The sequence below is a fragment of the Pseudophryne corroboree genome, chromosome 3, assembly GCF_028390025.1.
Source record: "Pseudophryne corroboree isolate aPseCor3 chromosome 3, aPseCor3.hap2, whole genome shotgun sequence".
In the NCBI taxonomy this organism is placed as follows: domain Eukaryota; kingdom Metazoa; phylum Chordata; class Amphibia; order Anura; family Myobatrachidae; genus Pseudophryne; species Pseudophryne corroboree.
The window spans coordinates 230820111-230838386 of NC_086446.1; the positions used below are offsets into that span (position 1 = coordinate 230820111).

The 18276-nt window shown below is 44.5% G+C and overlaps 1 protein-coding gene across 1 annotated transcript in view; it reads left to right on the forward strand.

Annotated features, from left to right (window-relative positions):
- B4GALT5 (beta-1,4-galactosyltransferase 5) overlaps window positions 1–17267 on the forward strand; it is a 49426-nt gene extending 32159 nt beyond the window's left edge. The window contains exons 3-9 of the mRNA XM_063958885.1: window positions 4133–4246; window positions 4547–4668; window positions 4818–4934; window positions 8644–8831; window positions 8928–9050; window positions 9212–9313; window positions 15632–17267. Coding sequence (XP_063814955.1) covers window positions 4133–4246; window positions 4547–4668; window positions 4818–4934; window positions 8644–8831; window positions 8928–9050; window positions 9212–9313; window positions 15632–15779 — 914 coding nt within the window. The 3' untranslated portion in view covers window positions 15780–17267. The remainder of the gene's footprint in view (window positions 1–4132; window positions 4247–4546; window positions 4669–4817; window positions 4935–8643; window positions 8832–8927; window positions 9051–9211; window positions 9314–15631) is intronic.
- Window positions 17268–18276: the final 1009 nt, after the last annotated feature.

Genomic DNA, 18276 nt, shown 5'->3' on the forward strand with positions numbered 1-18276 from the left:
GAGGCACTGTTTGTCCTGTATGCAGCCCACAAGGTTGGCACGCCTGCTTCTAAGCAGACTATTGCTCGCTGGATCTGTAACACGATTCAGCAGGCTCATTCTACGGCTGGCTTGCCGTTACCAAATTCGGTAAGGGCCCATTCCACTAGGAAAGTGGGCTCTTCTTGGGCGGCTGCCCGAGGCGTCTCGGCATTACAGCTTTGCCGAGCAGCTACTTGGTTGGGTTCAAACACTTTTGCAAAATTCTACAAGTTTGATACCCTGGCTGACGAGGACTTCGCATTTGCTCAGTCGGTGCTGCAGAGTCATCCGCACTCTCCCGCCCGATTGGGAGCTTTGGTATAAACCCCATGGTCCTTACGGAGTCCCCAGCATCCTCTAGGACGTAAGAGAAAATAAGATTTTAAACCTACCGGTAAATCTTTTTCTCCTAGTCCCAGTGCGGACATATTTCTGCAAGGCTTATATATAGTTGTTGCTTACATAAGGGTTATGTTACAGTTAAGATCAGTCTTTGGCTGATACTGTTCTTTGTTCATACTGTTGACTGGTTACGTGTATTCCAGGTTATATGGTATGATTGGTGTGGGCTGGTATGAATCTTGCCCTTAGATTAACAAAATCCTTTCCTCATATTGTACATCTCCTCTGGGCACAGTTCTCTAACTGAGGTCTGGAGGAGGGGCATAGAAGGAGGAGCCAGTGCACACCCATACTAAAAGTTATTTATAGTGCCCATGTCTCCTGCGGAGCCCGTCTATACCCCATGGTCCTTACGGAGTCCCCAGCATCCTCTACGGACTAGGAGAAAAAGATTTACCGGTAGGTTTAAAATCTTATTTTAGGCAAATATGCCTAGATTTCCACTGTTCACTATGGTTTTATGGAGTAAGTAGATGTTAGGGGGGGTGAGTGCGTACCTTGCTATGTACAGAGTTGGGGTACCTCATTTTGTGGAGCTGGTACACAGATAGCAATTTGTGAAATTGTGGTCACAAAGTACTATGTATGATTACGTTTCGAGGCGTTGTATCATGAAAGGAAAAAAGTTCCTCCACCAATCACATGCAAGCTCTCTCCTTTCTAAAATGACTATACATAAGGATCAGACGTAGACATTTGGTATCATGCTTTTGATTGGTGGAGAGTACCATATGAGATGAAGGAGGAGGAGGAGGTACTGTGTGGCACAGTGTGACTGATCACTCTGCCATGGACCTACTTCTATAGGTGGCCAGCATACTAAGGAGGTCACTGACAGGCAGAGTTAGAATTCACAAATAAGCCGGAATTCCTAAACTTCGGATGAAAATCACAGTGGGGAGATGTATCAACCTTGGATAGAGATAAAGTACCAACATAACTGTCATTTTATAGTCTGTTGCAAAGAATTAATAGAGGCGCTCATGAAATCCACACACCATGTTTTCACAGTTTCAAAAACAACCAAAAAATCAATTAAATTAATAAAAAGTATATATATTTATTATTCACAATAATTGATAAAAATACCCTCTAATATAGATGATTATTAATAATAACTCTCTAAATTACCACATACATATGTTTAGAAGTATATAGAATTACATAAATTGTCTAAGCTATAACCATTATTATGTGTAGCATTCAAACTTCCACTGAACTAGATGATTTAAAAGTTCACAGTGTAACGATATGTTACAGTCATTTAGAAACACTGTTGCTAAAATTTTGAATATAGTTCCAGGATATGACACAGTGGCTGTACGTTTTAGAACTGAGCTTCAATAAAGATTAGTGGCATAAATTGACGGTGTGAAATGAAAGAATTACCTCTCCAAAGGGGCTGGTGAACCCGAGCGTCCCCGGGTGAGTCCAGAATTTTGCCCAGTGAATTGTGCAACTGGAGGGTACGTGGTGTGTATGGATAAATCCACTAGCCGCTAAATTTTGCCCAATTAGCCTGCTATTGAGCATCCGGTGTATACCGTGCAGACAGGGGCGGGCGGCGGACGTAAAGCCGTTAGATGAAAAAGCCGTCCACAGAGATCAGGCTGCGCTGTGGTATTTCCTTTCGGACTGCCTGGAAGTGCACCGTCCGCCGACAGTCAGTAGTATGGAGGATGATAAGGCCGGTAATTGCCGCTGTACAGATCCCACAGTTCGATTAAGTGCCAATGGGTGGTCGCCCGTCACTGCTGTTGATGAGATGCAGGCTGGGAAAACTGCGTCCCAAAACTACCTGGAAAGGTGTTCAGTGGAAAAACGTGGGGGAGGAGTCCTGACGCGTTTCGTCACGTGACCCGTGACTTTTTCAAAGATCTTACTTTATAGTCTGTGCTTTAAAAATGCCAGTTAAAAACCTGATCCGTTGGTACATATCTCTCTCCACTTTACATTTCTCTCCAATATGTGATCCATCTTCCCCATTAAGTGGTGTACATTTATAAGTTGTGTTGTATATATTCCATGTGAAGAGAAGGTGCACTAACTACAGTCAGGTCATAAACCGGTCACTTCTAAGGATGGTTACCCATCAGCTTGCATCACTACACCCATAAAGGCTGTATCATGAGTGTTTGTTATAGAGGGGTAGATTTATGATCCTTCTTTATGGGCTAATGCGCTATCTGCACACGTTATGTGACGCAGATTGCGCATCCCCTGATGTATGAACCTGGCGAAGTGTTATTGAAGGCTGTTGCGATATGCTGCCACTGCCTTTTCGGCGCCTCTGTGTTAGATCAGCTCCCTAACTTATGAATGTTCGCTGTGCCCGAACGTTAGTCACTCCTACCCTGTTCCTCTTCACCTCACAGAACCGGTGCTGCGGGTCTCCAAGCAGTTCCTCTTTTTTTTTTCTCTGTCTTTCAATAAACGTTATTGTTACAAAATATAAAATACAAGGGCTCCAGCGTCCAGCAAAACAAACTGCACATGCGCCAGCATTACTCCTGCAAGGCACGCTGGGAGTGAATACACGGCACAAGCGCGGAAGTGACAACTGCGGCCGAGGGAGACGGACGTTATGGGAGGACACGTATCACCAGAAGGGTGAGATAAATGCAACGGAAAAGAGGACACACTTTACCACGATAATGTGGTGAAGCGGGTCCCTGCATATAAGGAACGAAAACTGCATTTTAATAAATCTACCCCAGAGTACCTAGCTCCTAACTTTTGAAGACAGTTCTCCAGGCCTGCCCATACATTGGAAATACCAGTCACTAACACACACCATTGACAATCAATATCACCACACTAGTGAGACATACCATGTGCTGCATTTGTGCTCACTGCACCAACCTTCTGCTTGCACATACCAATCAAAGCCAAACCTTATATGTAAAGTCTAGGACAAGGCTGGTATCTCAATATACTGTATACCGAAATATACTGCATCCACCATAGGTCTATACACATTCCAATCTGTGCCTCTTGTGCATAGTATACTAGACCTGTGAACCCATAGACTCATTTACCAGCCTATTCCCATAAATTCTGCACTTATGAAGTGGCCATACACGTTATATACCAGTTGGGATTTCATACGCATTCTAATGTGCGAAAATATGCCAATACTACCACTGCCTGTATTGAGACACCCTCTGGCGGCCTCACTAATATCAGCAACAGCACATGCATCGGTGCTCACAGATCCTTCACTAATCAACCATCTGAGTTACTGAGAATGGCTGCGGGAATTGAGAAGCTGGAACCATGTTCCCCCCGTAGAAGATTTTGCAGATGTAGGCAGAGATGCTCCCTTCAAACGGCTGCGACATGCCTGCGGTTTTTTACACCACTCCCTATTACATTCCACAAAGGGGCCTCCTCCTGTCAATCCTTTGCAATTGATTCTTTGCAAAAGTACCATGGTGCATGCGGAGTTCAATCACGATGCATTCGGCCAATAATCGCTCCACTGTGTCAATATTGGCATAGCGTCTGCATCTGAATTAGGCAAACTGGGCACCATCTGCACTCCATGCTCCTGCTAACTCTTTCCCACACATGATAAATCAATGTGCACAATATTAAATGACGCTTAGCTGGGGGTTATCATTTTTCCATTTCTGGGTTATATACTGATACTTTAATCTCAAAGCACAGTCTATGTTTACTAATGTCACTTTTTCTTTTCTCCTTCCAGAATATCCTGTTTATTTTAACCATAATGAGTCTTATCTTCAAACAACCACTTTCCTTCCTGAAGACTTCACCTATCTTCCCCACCTCCAGTGCCCAGAACGTCTACCCTCTATGAGTAAGTCATATACACATACAAGGGTTGATCAAGCTATTAGCATTACAAGAACCTGGAAAATGGGATTTGGTCTGTCAATGCTACATAATAAACATACAGCTGCGGCTCTTATATAGGTCCCCTATCCACAGGGGGCAGCGCTCCTACTGCAACACACTAGAAGACCTCCAGAAGTCCTCCTTGATAAATTATCTTCATCTCTCAGGATTTACTGTTGGGGTGCTTCCTCTGAAGATAGGATGTCTGGTCAGATGATGTTGCTGAAAGACTGCTCCTCATATACTTTTCTTTCATATTTAGAAGGCCCTATAGATGTGAACACGAGTGAAGTGCGAATGAGTGATGTCCACCAGCTGTTTGCTAAAGACGCCATCAGAATGGGAGGTCACTGGAAGCCAACTGATTGCATTCCACGGTGGAAGGTAAAGATTGTGTCCTATGCATGGCGTACTGATTTTTTCCCCACTGTAACATAATAGAAACAGAAATTGTAATCTAAAATAATAATATAGAAGTTGGATAAATTCTAGAAGCAAATATTTCCATGGATGACTTGTACCTGTCTGTCCAGGTGGCTATTCTCATCCCATTCCGGAATCGACACGAGCATCTCCCTCTTTTGTTCAAGCACCTCATCCCAATGCTCCAGAGACAGCGCCTGCAGTTTGCGTTCTACGTTATTGAACAGGTGAGTGACCCAATGACGATGGCATAAGCAGCGCATATCTGTACAATGCCTTCTCTCCCAGTATAATTTCTGCATGATACAAGCAGGAGCTATGGCAGGATCCATAACTTTCCTTGCATTAATGCTACTTGGTGCCTCTCTATAGAGGGGTCTAATACTTTCATTCAGTTGTAAGTCTGCCTCTGGGTAGCTGCTCTGCTTGTCTCTATTATAGCAGCCATGCTTCTGGAGTCCACTTTAAATTCATATACATTGTAGACCAAGATAAAGTATAGTTTCTAGATTTCATCTCATATATGCTGATCAAATATTGTACCTGCCAATGAACCAATATTTGTTTCCACACTGTCATTGTTCACTTTACTGTGTTCTGTGATTGTACTTATCTTTATTATCATTAAATTAGATATAAATACTTTACAGTAAAATGTAAGAAGAGGTTTATTAAAGAGTTTACACCCCACTGTCTAGTTGCCTGCCATTAGGGGTCGGTGTGCTATGGCTGGTCCTGCAGAGTGACTATAAAGGGGCAGATGTTTTAAGCCTGGAGAAGTGATAAAGCAGTGATAATTGCAAGGTGATAATGCACCAGCCAATCAGCTCCAATATGTAAATTTACAGTTAGGAGCTGATTGGCTGGTGCATTATCACCTTCCATTTATCACTGCTTTATCACTTCTCCAGGCTTAATACATCTGCCCCTCTATCCCTCCAGTCTTAGTTATAGCTGACCTATAGCTAAATAGAACTGGTGGAATTTTTCTGCAGTGTTAGCTGCAATGTCTGCCTACACATAAACTGTGAGGATCAGCTACAGGTACAGGAGGAGGGGGATCCTGGTTGGGGGTGCCTTTCCCCCTTTTCAAGGATTCAAGGTAAGGCAATCCGCCAAAGAGTATAACCTTTTTATATGGTATAGCACAACAGTGACACCTGCTGGTAGCTTACTTACACAACTGGTTTTATTCGCAAACCTAGTGCCACATGTGTATAAATGACATAAGTTTGATGAAGATTTTCACATTAATGTTATCCTCTTAGTAAACAATGGGGGTAATTCCAAGTTGATCGCAGCAGGATTTTTTTTAGCAGTTGGGCAAAACCATGTGCACTGCAGGGGGGACAGATATAACATGTGCAGAGAGAGTTAGATTTGGGTGTGGTGTGTTCAATCTGCAATCTAATTTGCAGTGTAAAAATAAAGCAGACAGTATTTACCCTGCACAGAAATAAAATAACCCACCCAAATCTTACTCTATCTGCACATGTTATATCTGCCTCCCCTGCAGTGCACATTTTTACCCAACTGCTAAAAAAAATCCTGCTGCGATCAACTTGGAATTACCCCCAATGTTAATAAAAACAAAAAAACGTACTCTTGCTCATTGCAAGTTCTAGTTTAGTAATGATGGAAAATACATGCGATCCCTCTGCCAGTGTAAACCCTGCAGTGTTCTGGTGTAGCTGTGCAAGGCACAGAGTCTATGGGGGTCATTCCGAATTGATCGCTCGCTAGCAACTTTTTGCTGTGCTGCGATCAGATAGTCGCCGCCTATGGGGGAGTGTATTTTCGCTTTGCAAGGGTGCGAGCGCTTTTGCAGCCGACGGGACAAAAAAGTTTGTTGCAGTTTCTGAGTAGCTCTGGACTTACTCAGTCGCTGTCACTTCAGACTTTTTGGTCCCGGAATTGTCAGTTGACACCCATAAACGCCCTCTTTCTGTCAATCTCCTTGCGATCGGCTGTGCGAATGGATTCTTTGTTTAATCCATCGGCCCAGCAACGATCCGCTTTGTACCCGTACGACGCGCGTGCACATTGCGGTGCATACGCATGCGCGGTTTTGCCGTGTTTTAACCTAATCGCAGCACTGCAAAAAGTTGCTAGCGACCGATCAACTCGGAATGACCACCTATGTACACTACTGCCTCCCTCTTGCTGTAACCATCACTAAAGTTCTAGCCAGTTACAACTCTGGCCAAGGAAGTGCTGATAAGAACCTGTCTCCGAACCTCAGTTTGATTTTGGAATGTGTAAGGACACTGAAAATATAACACTTTAAGTACATGTAAAGGTTAATTTAAGTAAACAAAATCAATACTTAAAAACTGTTTATTTTTTTATTTTTATACCAGCACTATTTTTCATGTTTTGTATTGCGTTTAGACACGAGAGAATTTGTTTATCTTATGTTTATGGGCGGTGTCAATGTTGCCACCTTTGGTAGTTATTGTATTAATAACTGTACCCGTTAGGTATTAATGAAATCATGTTAGTTACCTTAGCCTTGGCTGTGCAGGGTCTATTTAGTAAGTGAAGTATCACACTGCCCCCTAGTGTTTAGTGATGCCCATGCTGTGGCTTTCCTTGATATCACAGTAGTGCAGTGGTTCTCAAACTCGGGCCCTCATTCCGAGTCGTTCGCTCGGTAATTTTCTTCGCTTCGCAGTGAAATTCCGCTTAGTACGCATGCGCAATATTCGCACTGCGACTGCGCCAAGTAATTTTACAATGAAGATAGTATTTTTACTCACGGCTTTTTCTTCGCTCTGGCGAACGTAGTGTGATTGACAGGAAATGGGTGTTACTGGGCGGAAACACGGCGTTTTCGGGGCGTGTGGATCAAAACGCTACCGTTTCCGGAAAAAACGCAGGAGTGGCCGGAGAAACGGGGGAGTGTCTGGGCGAACGCTGGGTGTGTTTATGACGTCAAACCAGGAACGACAAGCACTGAACTGAACGCAGATGCCGAGTAAGTCTGAAGCTACTCTGAAACTGCTAAGTAGTTTGTAATCGCAATATTGCGAATACATCGGTCGCAATTTTAAGAAGCTAAGATGCACTCCCAGTAGGCGTAGGCTTAGCGTGAGCAACTCTGCTAAATTCGCCTTGCGAGCGATCAACTCGGAATGAGGGCCTCGGTCCTCAGGACCCCATACAATGCATGGTTTGCAGGTAACCCAGCAGGGGCACAGGTGTATTAATTACTCATTAACACATTTTAAAAGGTCCACAGGTGGAGCTAATTATTTCACTTGTGATTTTGTGAGGAGACCTGCAAAACATGCACCGTGTGGGGTCCTGAGGACCGAGTTTGAGAACCTGTGCAGTAGTGAACTTATAGCTTTGTTGGTATTACCAAGGTGTCTGGCTGATATTTGTGCGATGGTGACTTTGTCTTATTCTTCAATAATGAAAACAAAACTTTGTTTAATCTCTAAGTGCAGTCAGCTTTTTCTTTAAATGAAGCATATAAATATTTTGAATAAGATCCCACAGTCATGCCTTGAGTTTTGGTGTGAAGCAGCCAGTTCCGCCAACGTCTGTCAGTATTATCAGTCACTGAAACTACAGTAAAGTGTGTGACCAGTCGTCCTGCTGTATGTTGGACATATGCAATGAATGGGAAGTGCACAGTGGTCAGCTAGTAGCTCTTAGGTTCAGGCTTATCTGGTAACTTACTATTTGAACTTCAAATAAACTGTTATTTTATGTCGCCTGTTGGCTGCTGCATGATGATGGAAATATTACTTTATAAAGCTATCGGTACACTGGTCTGTTGGTTCCGCAATAACTACTGCAGCCAATCCAGCAACATTTAGTGGACTATTGTGAGGTCTGTTATCCAGCAGCATCTGAGGGAGGATTAGGAATGTGATACCTAGTTGCAGACTGTGCCACCATCTGTATCATATTGTGTTGTGTTTACAGGCAGGGAGTCAGCCATTTAATCGAGCAATGCTCTTTAATGTCGGCTTTATGGAAGCAATGAAGGACCTGGATTGGGACTGTTTGATATTTCACGACATTGATCACATTCCCGAGAATGACCGTAACTATTATGGCTGTCAGAATATGCCACGGCATTTTGCTGTCAAGCTGGACAAATACATGTACCTGTAAGTTGAATTCCCATCTGGCCCGTCTCACTGAATGTTTTCCCACCTATATGTATGATGATGATGATGATTACTCTTTTCCCTTTTTATCCCCAGGCTGCCATACAAAGAGTTTTTTGGAGGAGTCAGTGGCCTAACAGTGGAACAGTTTCATAAAATTAATGGATTCCCCAATGCATTCTGGGGTTGGGGTGGCGAAGATGATGATCTCTGGAATAGGTAAAAAAATGGGGAATGTCCAGTGTCTTCAACCTCTTATACTGGCATTGGCAGTTTTTCTTGTGGGAGGCAGAACTAAAACATGTACATTTGTATATAGCATAAATCAGAACTGCAATGGTATAACATTTCTGATAGATGCTGTTATCCTCTAACACTAGGGTGCAGTACGCAGGGTACAATGTAACGCGGCCAGAAGGAGATATTGGAAAATATAAGTCTATTCCACACCATCATCGAGGGGAAGCCCAGTTTCTTGGCCGGTAAGTGTGTTAGTGCTTTTATAGAAACATCGGGCCTAATTCAGACCTGATCGCAGCTGCAAAATCTTTCTCTAATGGGCAAAACCATGTGCACTGCAGGTGTGGCAGATGTAACATGTGCAGAGAGTTAGATTTGGCCCAGTTCGTGTTTGGAGCTTTGGTGCGGTGTGTCCAGTAAATTATACACCATTCATGTCAGGAACCTTATTGCACTGTGAGGTAAAGTAAAGGAGCAAAGTAGTTTATGATAATATAGCATTGTTTCCTACCTGCATGGTTCACATGCAGGCTTGATATATGTTTGCATGTAAAGCAAATTATCAAGCAACTGTTCAAAACAATGTTGCACTGCATGTGGGGCAAATGTAACATGTGCAGAAAGATTAAGATTTGGGTGGGTTATATTGTTTCTGTGCAGGGTAAATACTGGCTGCATTATTTTTACACTGCAATTTAGATTTCAGTTTGAACACACCCCACCCAAATCTAACTCTCTCTGCACATGTTGCTTCTGCCCCACCTGCAGTGCACATGGTTTTGCACAGATGCTTGATCATTTTCTTTACTTACAAACATGAATCAGGCCCTATGTTGTATAGTACTTTTCTAATCTGTTATTTCTCTGACGTCCTAGTGGATGCTGGGACTCCGTAAGGACCATGGGGATATAGCGGCTCCGCAGGAGACAGGGCACAAAATAAAAGCTTAAGGATCAGGTGGTGTGCACTGGCTCCTCCCCCTATGACCCTCCTCCAAGCCTCAGTTAGATTTTTGTGCCCGGCCGAGAAGGGTGCAATCTAGGTGGCTCTCCTGAGCTGCTTAGAATAAAAGTTTAGTTAGGTTTTTTTTATTTTCAGTGAGTCCTGCTGGCAACAGGCTCACTGCATCGTGGGACTAAGGGGAGAAGAAACGGACTCACCTGAGTGCAGAGTGGATCGGGTTTCTTAGGCTACTGGACACTAGCTCCAGAGGGACGATCACAGGTTCAGCCTGGATGGGTCACCGGAGCCGCGCCGCCGTCCCCCTTACAGAGCCAGAAGAGACGAAGAGGTCCGGTGAAATCGGCGGCAGAAGACATCCTGTCTTCAGACTAAGGTAGCGCACAGCACCGCAGCTGTGCGCCATTGCTCTCAGCACACTTCACACTCCGGTCACTGAGGGTGCAGGGCGCTGGGGGGGGAGCGCCCTGAGACGCAATATAACAGAATACCTTAGGTGGCAAAACAGAATACATCACATATAGCTCCTGGGCTATATGGATGTATTTTAATCCCCTGCCATTTTACACAAAAAAGCGGGAGATAAGGACGTCGTGAAGGGGCGGAGCCTATCTCCTCAGCACACAAGCGCCATTTTCCCTCACAGCTCCGCTGGAAGGACGGCTCCCTGACTCTCCCCTGCAGTCCTGCTTCAGAATCAGGGTAAAAAAGAGAAGGGGGGGCATTGTTGGCAGCAAATAACAATAATTAACAGCAGCTATAAGGGAATAACACTTATATAAGGTTATCCCTGTATATATATATAGCGCTGGGTGTGTGCTGGCAGACTCTCCCTCTGTCTCTCCAAAGGGCTAAGTGGGGTCCTGTCCTCTATCAGAGCATTCCCGGTGTGTGTGTGCTGTGTGTCGGTACGCGTGTGTCGACATGTATGAGGAGGAAAATTATGTGGAGGCGGAGCAGTTGCCTGCGTTGGTGATGTCACCCCCTAGGGAGTCGACACCTGACTGGATGATTGTATTTAAACAATTAAGTGATAATGTCAGCAATTTGCAAAAAACTGTTGACGACATGAGACAGCCGGCAAATCAGTTAGTGCCTGTCCAGGCGTCTCAGACACCGTCAGGGGCGCTAAAACGCCCGTTACCTCAGTGGGTCGACACAGACCCTGACACAGATGCTGAGTCTAGTGTCGACGGTGACGAGACAAACGTAATGTCCAGTAGGGCCACACGTTACATGATCACGGCAATGAAAGAGGCATTGAACCTTTCTGACACTACAAGTACCACAAAGAAGGGTATTATGTGGGGTGAGAAAAAAAAACTACCAATATTTTTTCCTGAGTCAGAGGAAATAAATGAGGTGTGTGAAAAAGCGTGGGTTTCTCCCGATAAAAAACAGCTAATTTCTAAAAAATTATTAGCATTATATCCTTTCCCGCCAGAGGTTAGGGCGCGTTGGGAAACACCCCCTAGGGTAGATAAGGCGCTCACACGTTTATCTAAACAAGTAGCGTTACCGTCTCCTGATACGGCTACCCTCAAAGAACCAGCTGATAGAAGGCTGGAAAATATCCTAAAAAGTATATACACACATACTGGTGTTATACTGCGACCAGCAATCGCCTCAGCCTGGATGTGCAGTGCTGGAGTCGCATGGTCGGATTCCCTGACTGAGAATATTGATACCCTGGATAGGGACAATATTTTGTTAACTATAGAACATTTAAAGGATGCATTATTATATATGCGTGATGCACAGAGGGATATTTGCACCCTGGCATCAAGAGTAAGTGCTATGTCCATCTCTGCCAGAAGAGCGTTGTGGACGCGACAGTGGTCAGGGGATGCGGATTCCAAACGGCACATGGAAGTATTGCCGTATAAAGGGGAGGAGTTATTTGGGGCTGGTCTATCGGACCTGGTGGCCACGGCAACGGCTGGAAAATCCACCTTTTTACCCCAGGTCACTCCACATCAGCAGAAAAAGACACCGTCTTTTCAATCTCAGTCCTTTCGTTCCCATAAGTACAAGCGAGCAAAAGGCCACTCCTTTCTGCCCCGGGGCAGAGGAAGAGGAAAAAGACTGCACCATGCAGCCGCTTCCCAAGAGCAGAAGCCCTCCCCTGCTTCTGCCAAGTCTTCAGCATGACGCTGGGGCTTTACAAGCAGACTCAGATATGGTGGGGGCCCGTCTCAAAAATTTCAACGCGCAGTGGGCTCACTCGCAAGTGGATCCCTGGATTCTACAGGTAGTATCGCAGGGGTACAAACTGGAATTCGAGGCGTTTCCCCCTCATCGTTTCCTGAAGTCTGCTTTACCAAAGTCTCCCTCCGACAGGGAGGCGGTATTGGAAGCCATTCACAAGCTGTATTCCCAGCAGGTGATAATCAAGGTACCCCTCCTGCAACAAGGAAAGGGGTATTATTCCACGCTGTTTGTGGTACCGAAGCCGGACGGCTCGGTGAGACCAATTTTAAATCTGAAATCCTTGAACACTTACATAAAAAGGTTCAAATTCAAGATGGAGTCACTCAGAGCAGTGATAGCGAACCTGGAAGAAGGGGACTATATGGTGTCTCTGGACATCAAAGATGCTTATCTCCACGTCCCGATATACCCTTCTCACCAAGGGTACCTCAGGTTTGTAGTACAAAACTGTCATTATCAGTTTCAGACGCTGCCGTTTGGATTGTCCACGGCACCTCGGGTCTTTACCAAGGTAATGGCCGAAATGATGATTCTTCTACGAAGAAAAGGCATTTCAATTATCCCTTACTTGGACGATCTCCTGATAAGGGCAAGATCCAGGGAACAGTTAGAAGTCGGAGTAGCACTATCTCAGGTAGTGTTACGTCAGCACGGGTGGATTCTAAATATTCCAAAATCGCAGCTGATTCCAACGACACGTCTACTGTTCCTAGGAATGATTCTGGACACAGTCCAGAAGAAGGTGTTTCTCCCGGAGGAGAAGGCCAGGGAGTTATCCGAGCTAGTCAGGAACCTCCTAAAACCAGGACAGGTCTCAGTGCATCAGTGCACGAGGGTCCTGGGGAAAATGGTGGCTTCTTACGAAGCGATTCCATTCGGAAGATTCCATGCAAGAACATTTCAGTGGGATCTACTGGACAAATGGTCCGGATCGCATCTGCAGATGCATCAGCGGATAACCCTGTCGCCAAGGACAAGGGTGTCTCTCCTGTGGTGGCTGCAGAGTGCTCATCTACTAGAGGGCCGCAGATTTGGCATTCAGGATTGGATCCTGGTAACCACGGATGCCAGCCTGAGAGGCTGGGGAGCAGTCACACAGGGAAGGAATTTCCAGGGCCTGTGGTCAAGCTTGGAAACGTCTCTTCATATAAACATTCTGGAACTAAGGGCCATTTACAATGCCCTAAGTCAAGCAAAACCTCTGCTTCAGGGTCAGGCGGTGTTGATCCAATCGGACAACATCACGTCAGTCGCCCACGTAAACAGACAGGGCGGCACGAGAAGCAGGAGGGCAATGGCAGAAGCTGCAAGGATTCTTCGCTGGGCGGAAAATCATGTGATAGCACTGTCAGCAGTATTCATTCCGGGAGTGGACAACTGGGAAGCAGACTTCCTCAGCAGACACGACCTTCACCCGGGAGAGTGGGGACTTCACCCAGAAGTCTTCCACCTGATTGTAAACCGTTGGGAAAAACCAAAGGTGGACATGATGGCGTCACGTCTAAACAAAATACTGGACAGATATTGCGCCAGGTCAAGGGACCCTCAGGCAATAGCAGTGGACGCTCTGGTAACGCCGTGGGTGTACCAGTCAGTGTATGTGTTCCCTCCTCTGCCTCTCATACCAAAAGTACTGAGAATCATAAGAAGGAGAGGAGTAAGAACTATACTCGTGGTTCCGGATTGGCCAAGACGGACTTGGTACCCGGAACTTCAAGAGATGCTCACGGACGAACCGTGGCCTCTACCTCTAAGAAAGGACCTGCTACTGCAGGGGCCTTGTCTGTTCCAAGACTTACCGCAGCTTCGTTTGACGGCATGGCGGTTGAACGCCGGATCCTGAGGGAAAAAGGCATTCCAGAAGAAGTCATCCCTACTCTGGTCAAAGCCAGGAAGGACGTAACCGCAAAACATTATCACCGCATTTGGCGTAAATATGTTGCGTGGTGTGAGGCCAAGAAGGCCCCTACAGAGGAATTTCAACTGGGTCGTTTCCTTCATTTCCTGCAAACAGGACTGTCTATGGGCCTAAAATTAGGGTCCATTAAGGTTCAAATTTCGGCCCTGTCGATTTTCTTCCAGAAAGAACTGGCTTCAGTACCTGAAGTTCAGACATTTGTAAAAGGGGTGCTGCACATACAGCCTCCTTTTGTGCCTCCAGTGGCACCTTGGGATCTCAATGTGGTGTTGAGTTTTCTAAAGTCACATTGGTTTGAACCACTTTCCACTGTGGACTTAAAATATCTCACATGGAAGGTGTCGATGCTGTTAGCCTTGGCTTCAGCCAGGCGTGTGTCAGAATTGGCGGCTTTATCATATAAAAGCCCTTACTTGATATTTCATTCTGACAGGGCGGAATTGAGGACTCGTCCTCAATTTCTACCTAAGGTGGTTTCTGCATTTCACATGAACCAACCTATTGTGGTACCTGCGGCTACCAGGGACTTAGAGGACTCTAAGTTGCTTGACGTTGTCAGGGCCTTGAAAATATATGTTTCCAGGACGGCTGGAGTCAGAAAATCTGACTCGCTGTTTATCCTGTATGCACCCAACAAGCTGGGTGCTCCTGCTTCTAAGCAGACGATTGCTCGTTGGATTTGTAGTACAATTCAGCTTGCACATTCTGTGGCAGGATTGCCACAGCCAAAATCAGTAAAAGCCCATTCCACAAGGAAGGTGGGCTCATCTTGGGCGGCTGCCCGAGGGGTCTCGGCTTTACAACTTTGCCGAGCAGCTACTTGGTCAGGGGCAAACACGTTTGCTAAATTCTACAAATTTGATACCCTGGCTGAGGAGGACCTGGAGTTCTCTCATTCGGTGCTGCAGAGTCATCCGCGCTCTCCCGCCCGTTTGGGAGCTTTGGTATAATCCCCATGGTCCTTACGGAGTCCCAGCATCCACTAGGACGTCAGAGAAAATAAGATTTTACTTACCGATAAATCTATTTCTCGTAGTCCGTAGTGGATGCTGGGCGCCCATCCCTAGTGCGGATTGTCTGCAATACTTGTATATAGTTATTGTTACAAAAATTCGGGTTATTATTGTTGTGAGCCATCTTTTCAGAGGCTCCTTTGCGTTTATCATACTGTTAACTGGGTTCAGATCACAAGTTGTACGGTGTGATTGGTGTGGCTGGTATGAGTCTTACCCGGGATTCAATATCCTTCCTTATTATGTACGCTCGTCCGGGCACAGTATCCTAACTGAGGCTTGGAGGAGGGTCATAGGGGGAGGAGCCAGTGCACACCACCTGATCCTTAAGCTTTTATTTTGTGCCCTGTCTCCTGCGGAGCCGCTATATCCCCATGGTCCTTACGGAGTCCCAGCATCCACTACGGACTACGAGAAATAGATTTATCGGTAAGTAAAATCTTATTTTTTTCCTCAGCTATGTGTTGCTCAGAAGATCAAAAGAGCGTCAAAACATAGATGGGCTAAATAACCTGAACTACTCACCGAATATCACATATGATGCATTGTATAAAAACATCACTGTAGATCTGACTCCCGAGCTGGCTCTGGTGAGTGATTATTAAGTGCAGTAGAGATCTTGCTGCCCTTGTATCTATCAAGCCAAGAGAGCAAATCCACAGGATATTCACATCAATCCAGAACAGTAGAAAAAAGGTCTTTGGATCTGTTACTATGTTGAGGCCTGGCACGGTGAAGATTTTAGTACATTCCTTGCTGCTTTCACTCCACCGCCATTGACACAACATTTAATGACGATCTGCGAGACCCACAAGGCAGCTGTCTCTTATCGAGATCAAAGACTTTTCTTGAACTTTTATTTTCTGCTTGAAGTATAAAGATATATATATATATATATATCAAGACAAAAGGGGGGGTAACCCTTAGCGCTGTGTGTATATAGAACGAGCTGCACACCAGAGGGATATAATATGCACAGATATTTATCACTTCTTAAAGAAGTGCTGGTGTAAATAATCTTCATTTCCTGTTTACTTTCCCAGTTATGAAATACTGGGTCCAGATTTGTATGTTACTCATGTACTCAGATGCCCGGGGACAGAAGACAGTATTGTGTGCAATTATTTCCAACTTCTAATGTGCGTCCCTTTAAATGTATTCTCTCTCTCTACAAAATCATCTAGCAGGGACTGAAAGAATACAATCTTAATCCCACACATGGAGCCGGATGTAATGCAGGGCAAGACGGCCGCAGCTTCGAGATTCTGACCAAACTTGTACGTTTTTTTAAAGCGGCAATCCTTTACAAGGCAAAACCAACCATGGAGCAGTAATAGATGTGTCCTCATGCATATTGCCTCAATACGCCAAGCAGCAGGAGATGCCTGGCGTGAGTGAGTTTACAGGTCCTGTACAACGTCGGGCGTCTTTTTTTGCCAGAAATGCATGTTATTCGCATTGCGAAATGCTACGTTATAGTGTTTTCTAGGGAAAAACTGTAGCCAAGCATTTCGTATGCAGATACAGCTAGACTCGCACACAGAATATAGGCATGCCACATATCATTTTAATCCGCAAAAGCGGCTTGTGCTTCCCATTCGCATAATTTAGCAAATTTTTGGAAAAAGCTGCAGGAAAAGACACTCGACGCCACCAAGTCACTCCACTGCATGACGTGACTAGAGGGGTTGTTTAACGTGCAGGGAGGTTAGATGTAAGTGGACACATCTGTATCTGTCCTGACAATATACAATTGTTATTGGAAAATATTAACGCTAAAGATACATGGGATCCAATAATTGTTTATTAAAAGTGGGTAAAGAAGCCTTTTTTACATTCTGTATGTGTAAAATGCATTTGTACTATGCTACAGTTATGTCAGAAGAGAAGAGGCCCTGGTTGACCATTCCTGCAGTTAGTTCCCTGTGTTGCCTTTTCAGGGAAAGAAAATGAAGCCAATTTAGTTTTTTGGTTAACAATATAATATTTATAAGTCCTGTACTGTGACATGGGGGTAAATGTACTAAGATGGGAGTTCTATTTAATATGGGATGTTGCCCATAGCAACCAATCAGATTCTATTTCTCATTTATCTAGCACCTTCTAGAAGATAATACCTGGAATCTGATTGGTTGCTATGGGCAACATCCCATCTTAAATAGAACTCCCATCTTAGTAAATTTACCCCATGATGAGAAGTGTTCTACTTACTATTCAACTGCTGGTAAGACTTTAATGAAGCTGGGTACTACCTGGACTGCATACGTACGTACGTACATACGAGGTTAGCCGGTTCTACAGACTGAAAATATTGTGTTTTAGACTGACTAGCGGACATTATATAAATGGTGTTGTGCATATTAGATCTACTATATCTTGTTAGTAATACGTCTGCCAAGACCATCGTATTTTGGCCAGACTCAAACCCACAGAACACTGATTGTTATTTAGGTGAAGCCATACTTCTCCAAAGGTTATATTGCTGAAACATTGGGTTTATAGATGGTTCTCGATGATGGTAAGTAAGGGATTAACACAGAGTTCTGCCTCTCTTCAGCCTACTACTTGTTGCCTGAATCAGCCTTTAGAACCAGGGAATTATTGGAGATGGGGAATGTATGTGTTTGTGTGTGTATGTTTTCTCAGAGGACATGCCATTATTTTGCCTTACAGTATCGCTATGTACTATTTTATTTAAATGTCTAAATTATTTTTGAATTTACTTGGGCAAATGATCCTTCTGTTGCAAGCGTGATCTGCCTCAGTTTATTGTAGGGATTCTTATCAGCTAAGATGAAAGGAGTGACCCTTGATAAAGTTGGTATGTTTTAATTCATACGTGTGTGTGTGTGTGTGTGTGTGTGTGTGTGTGTGTGTGTGTGTGTGTGTGTATATATATATATATATATATCCGATACTGAGTTTATATACATACTGTATTTGTTTTGTTTTTTCCTTTGCACTTATGACTAGCCTTTAAAATGAAATGTAAATCTTACAGTACTTCTGAGTCAGGCACTTTGTCAATAGTGACTCAGCTGTTAGATCCCTATGAAACAGAGGGCCCAATTCAGATTCAAACATATTTTTGTAAAGTCCATC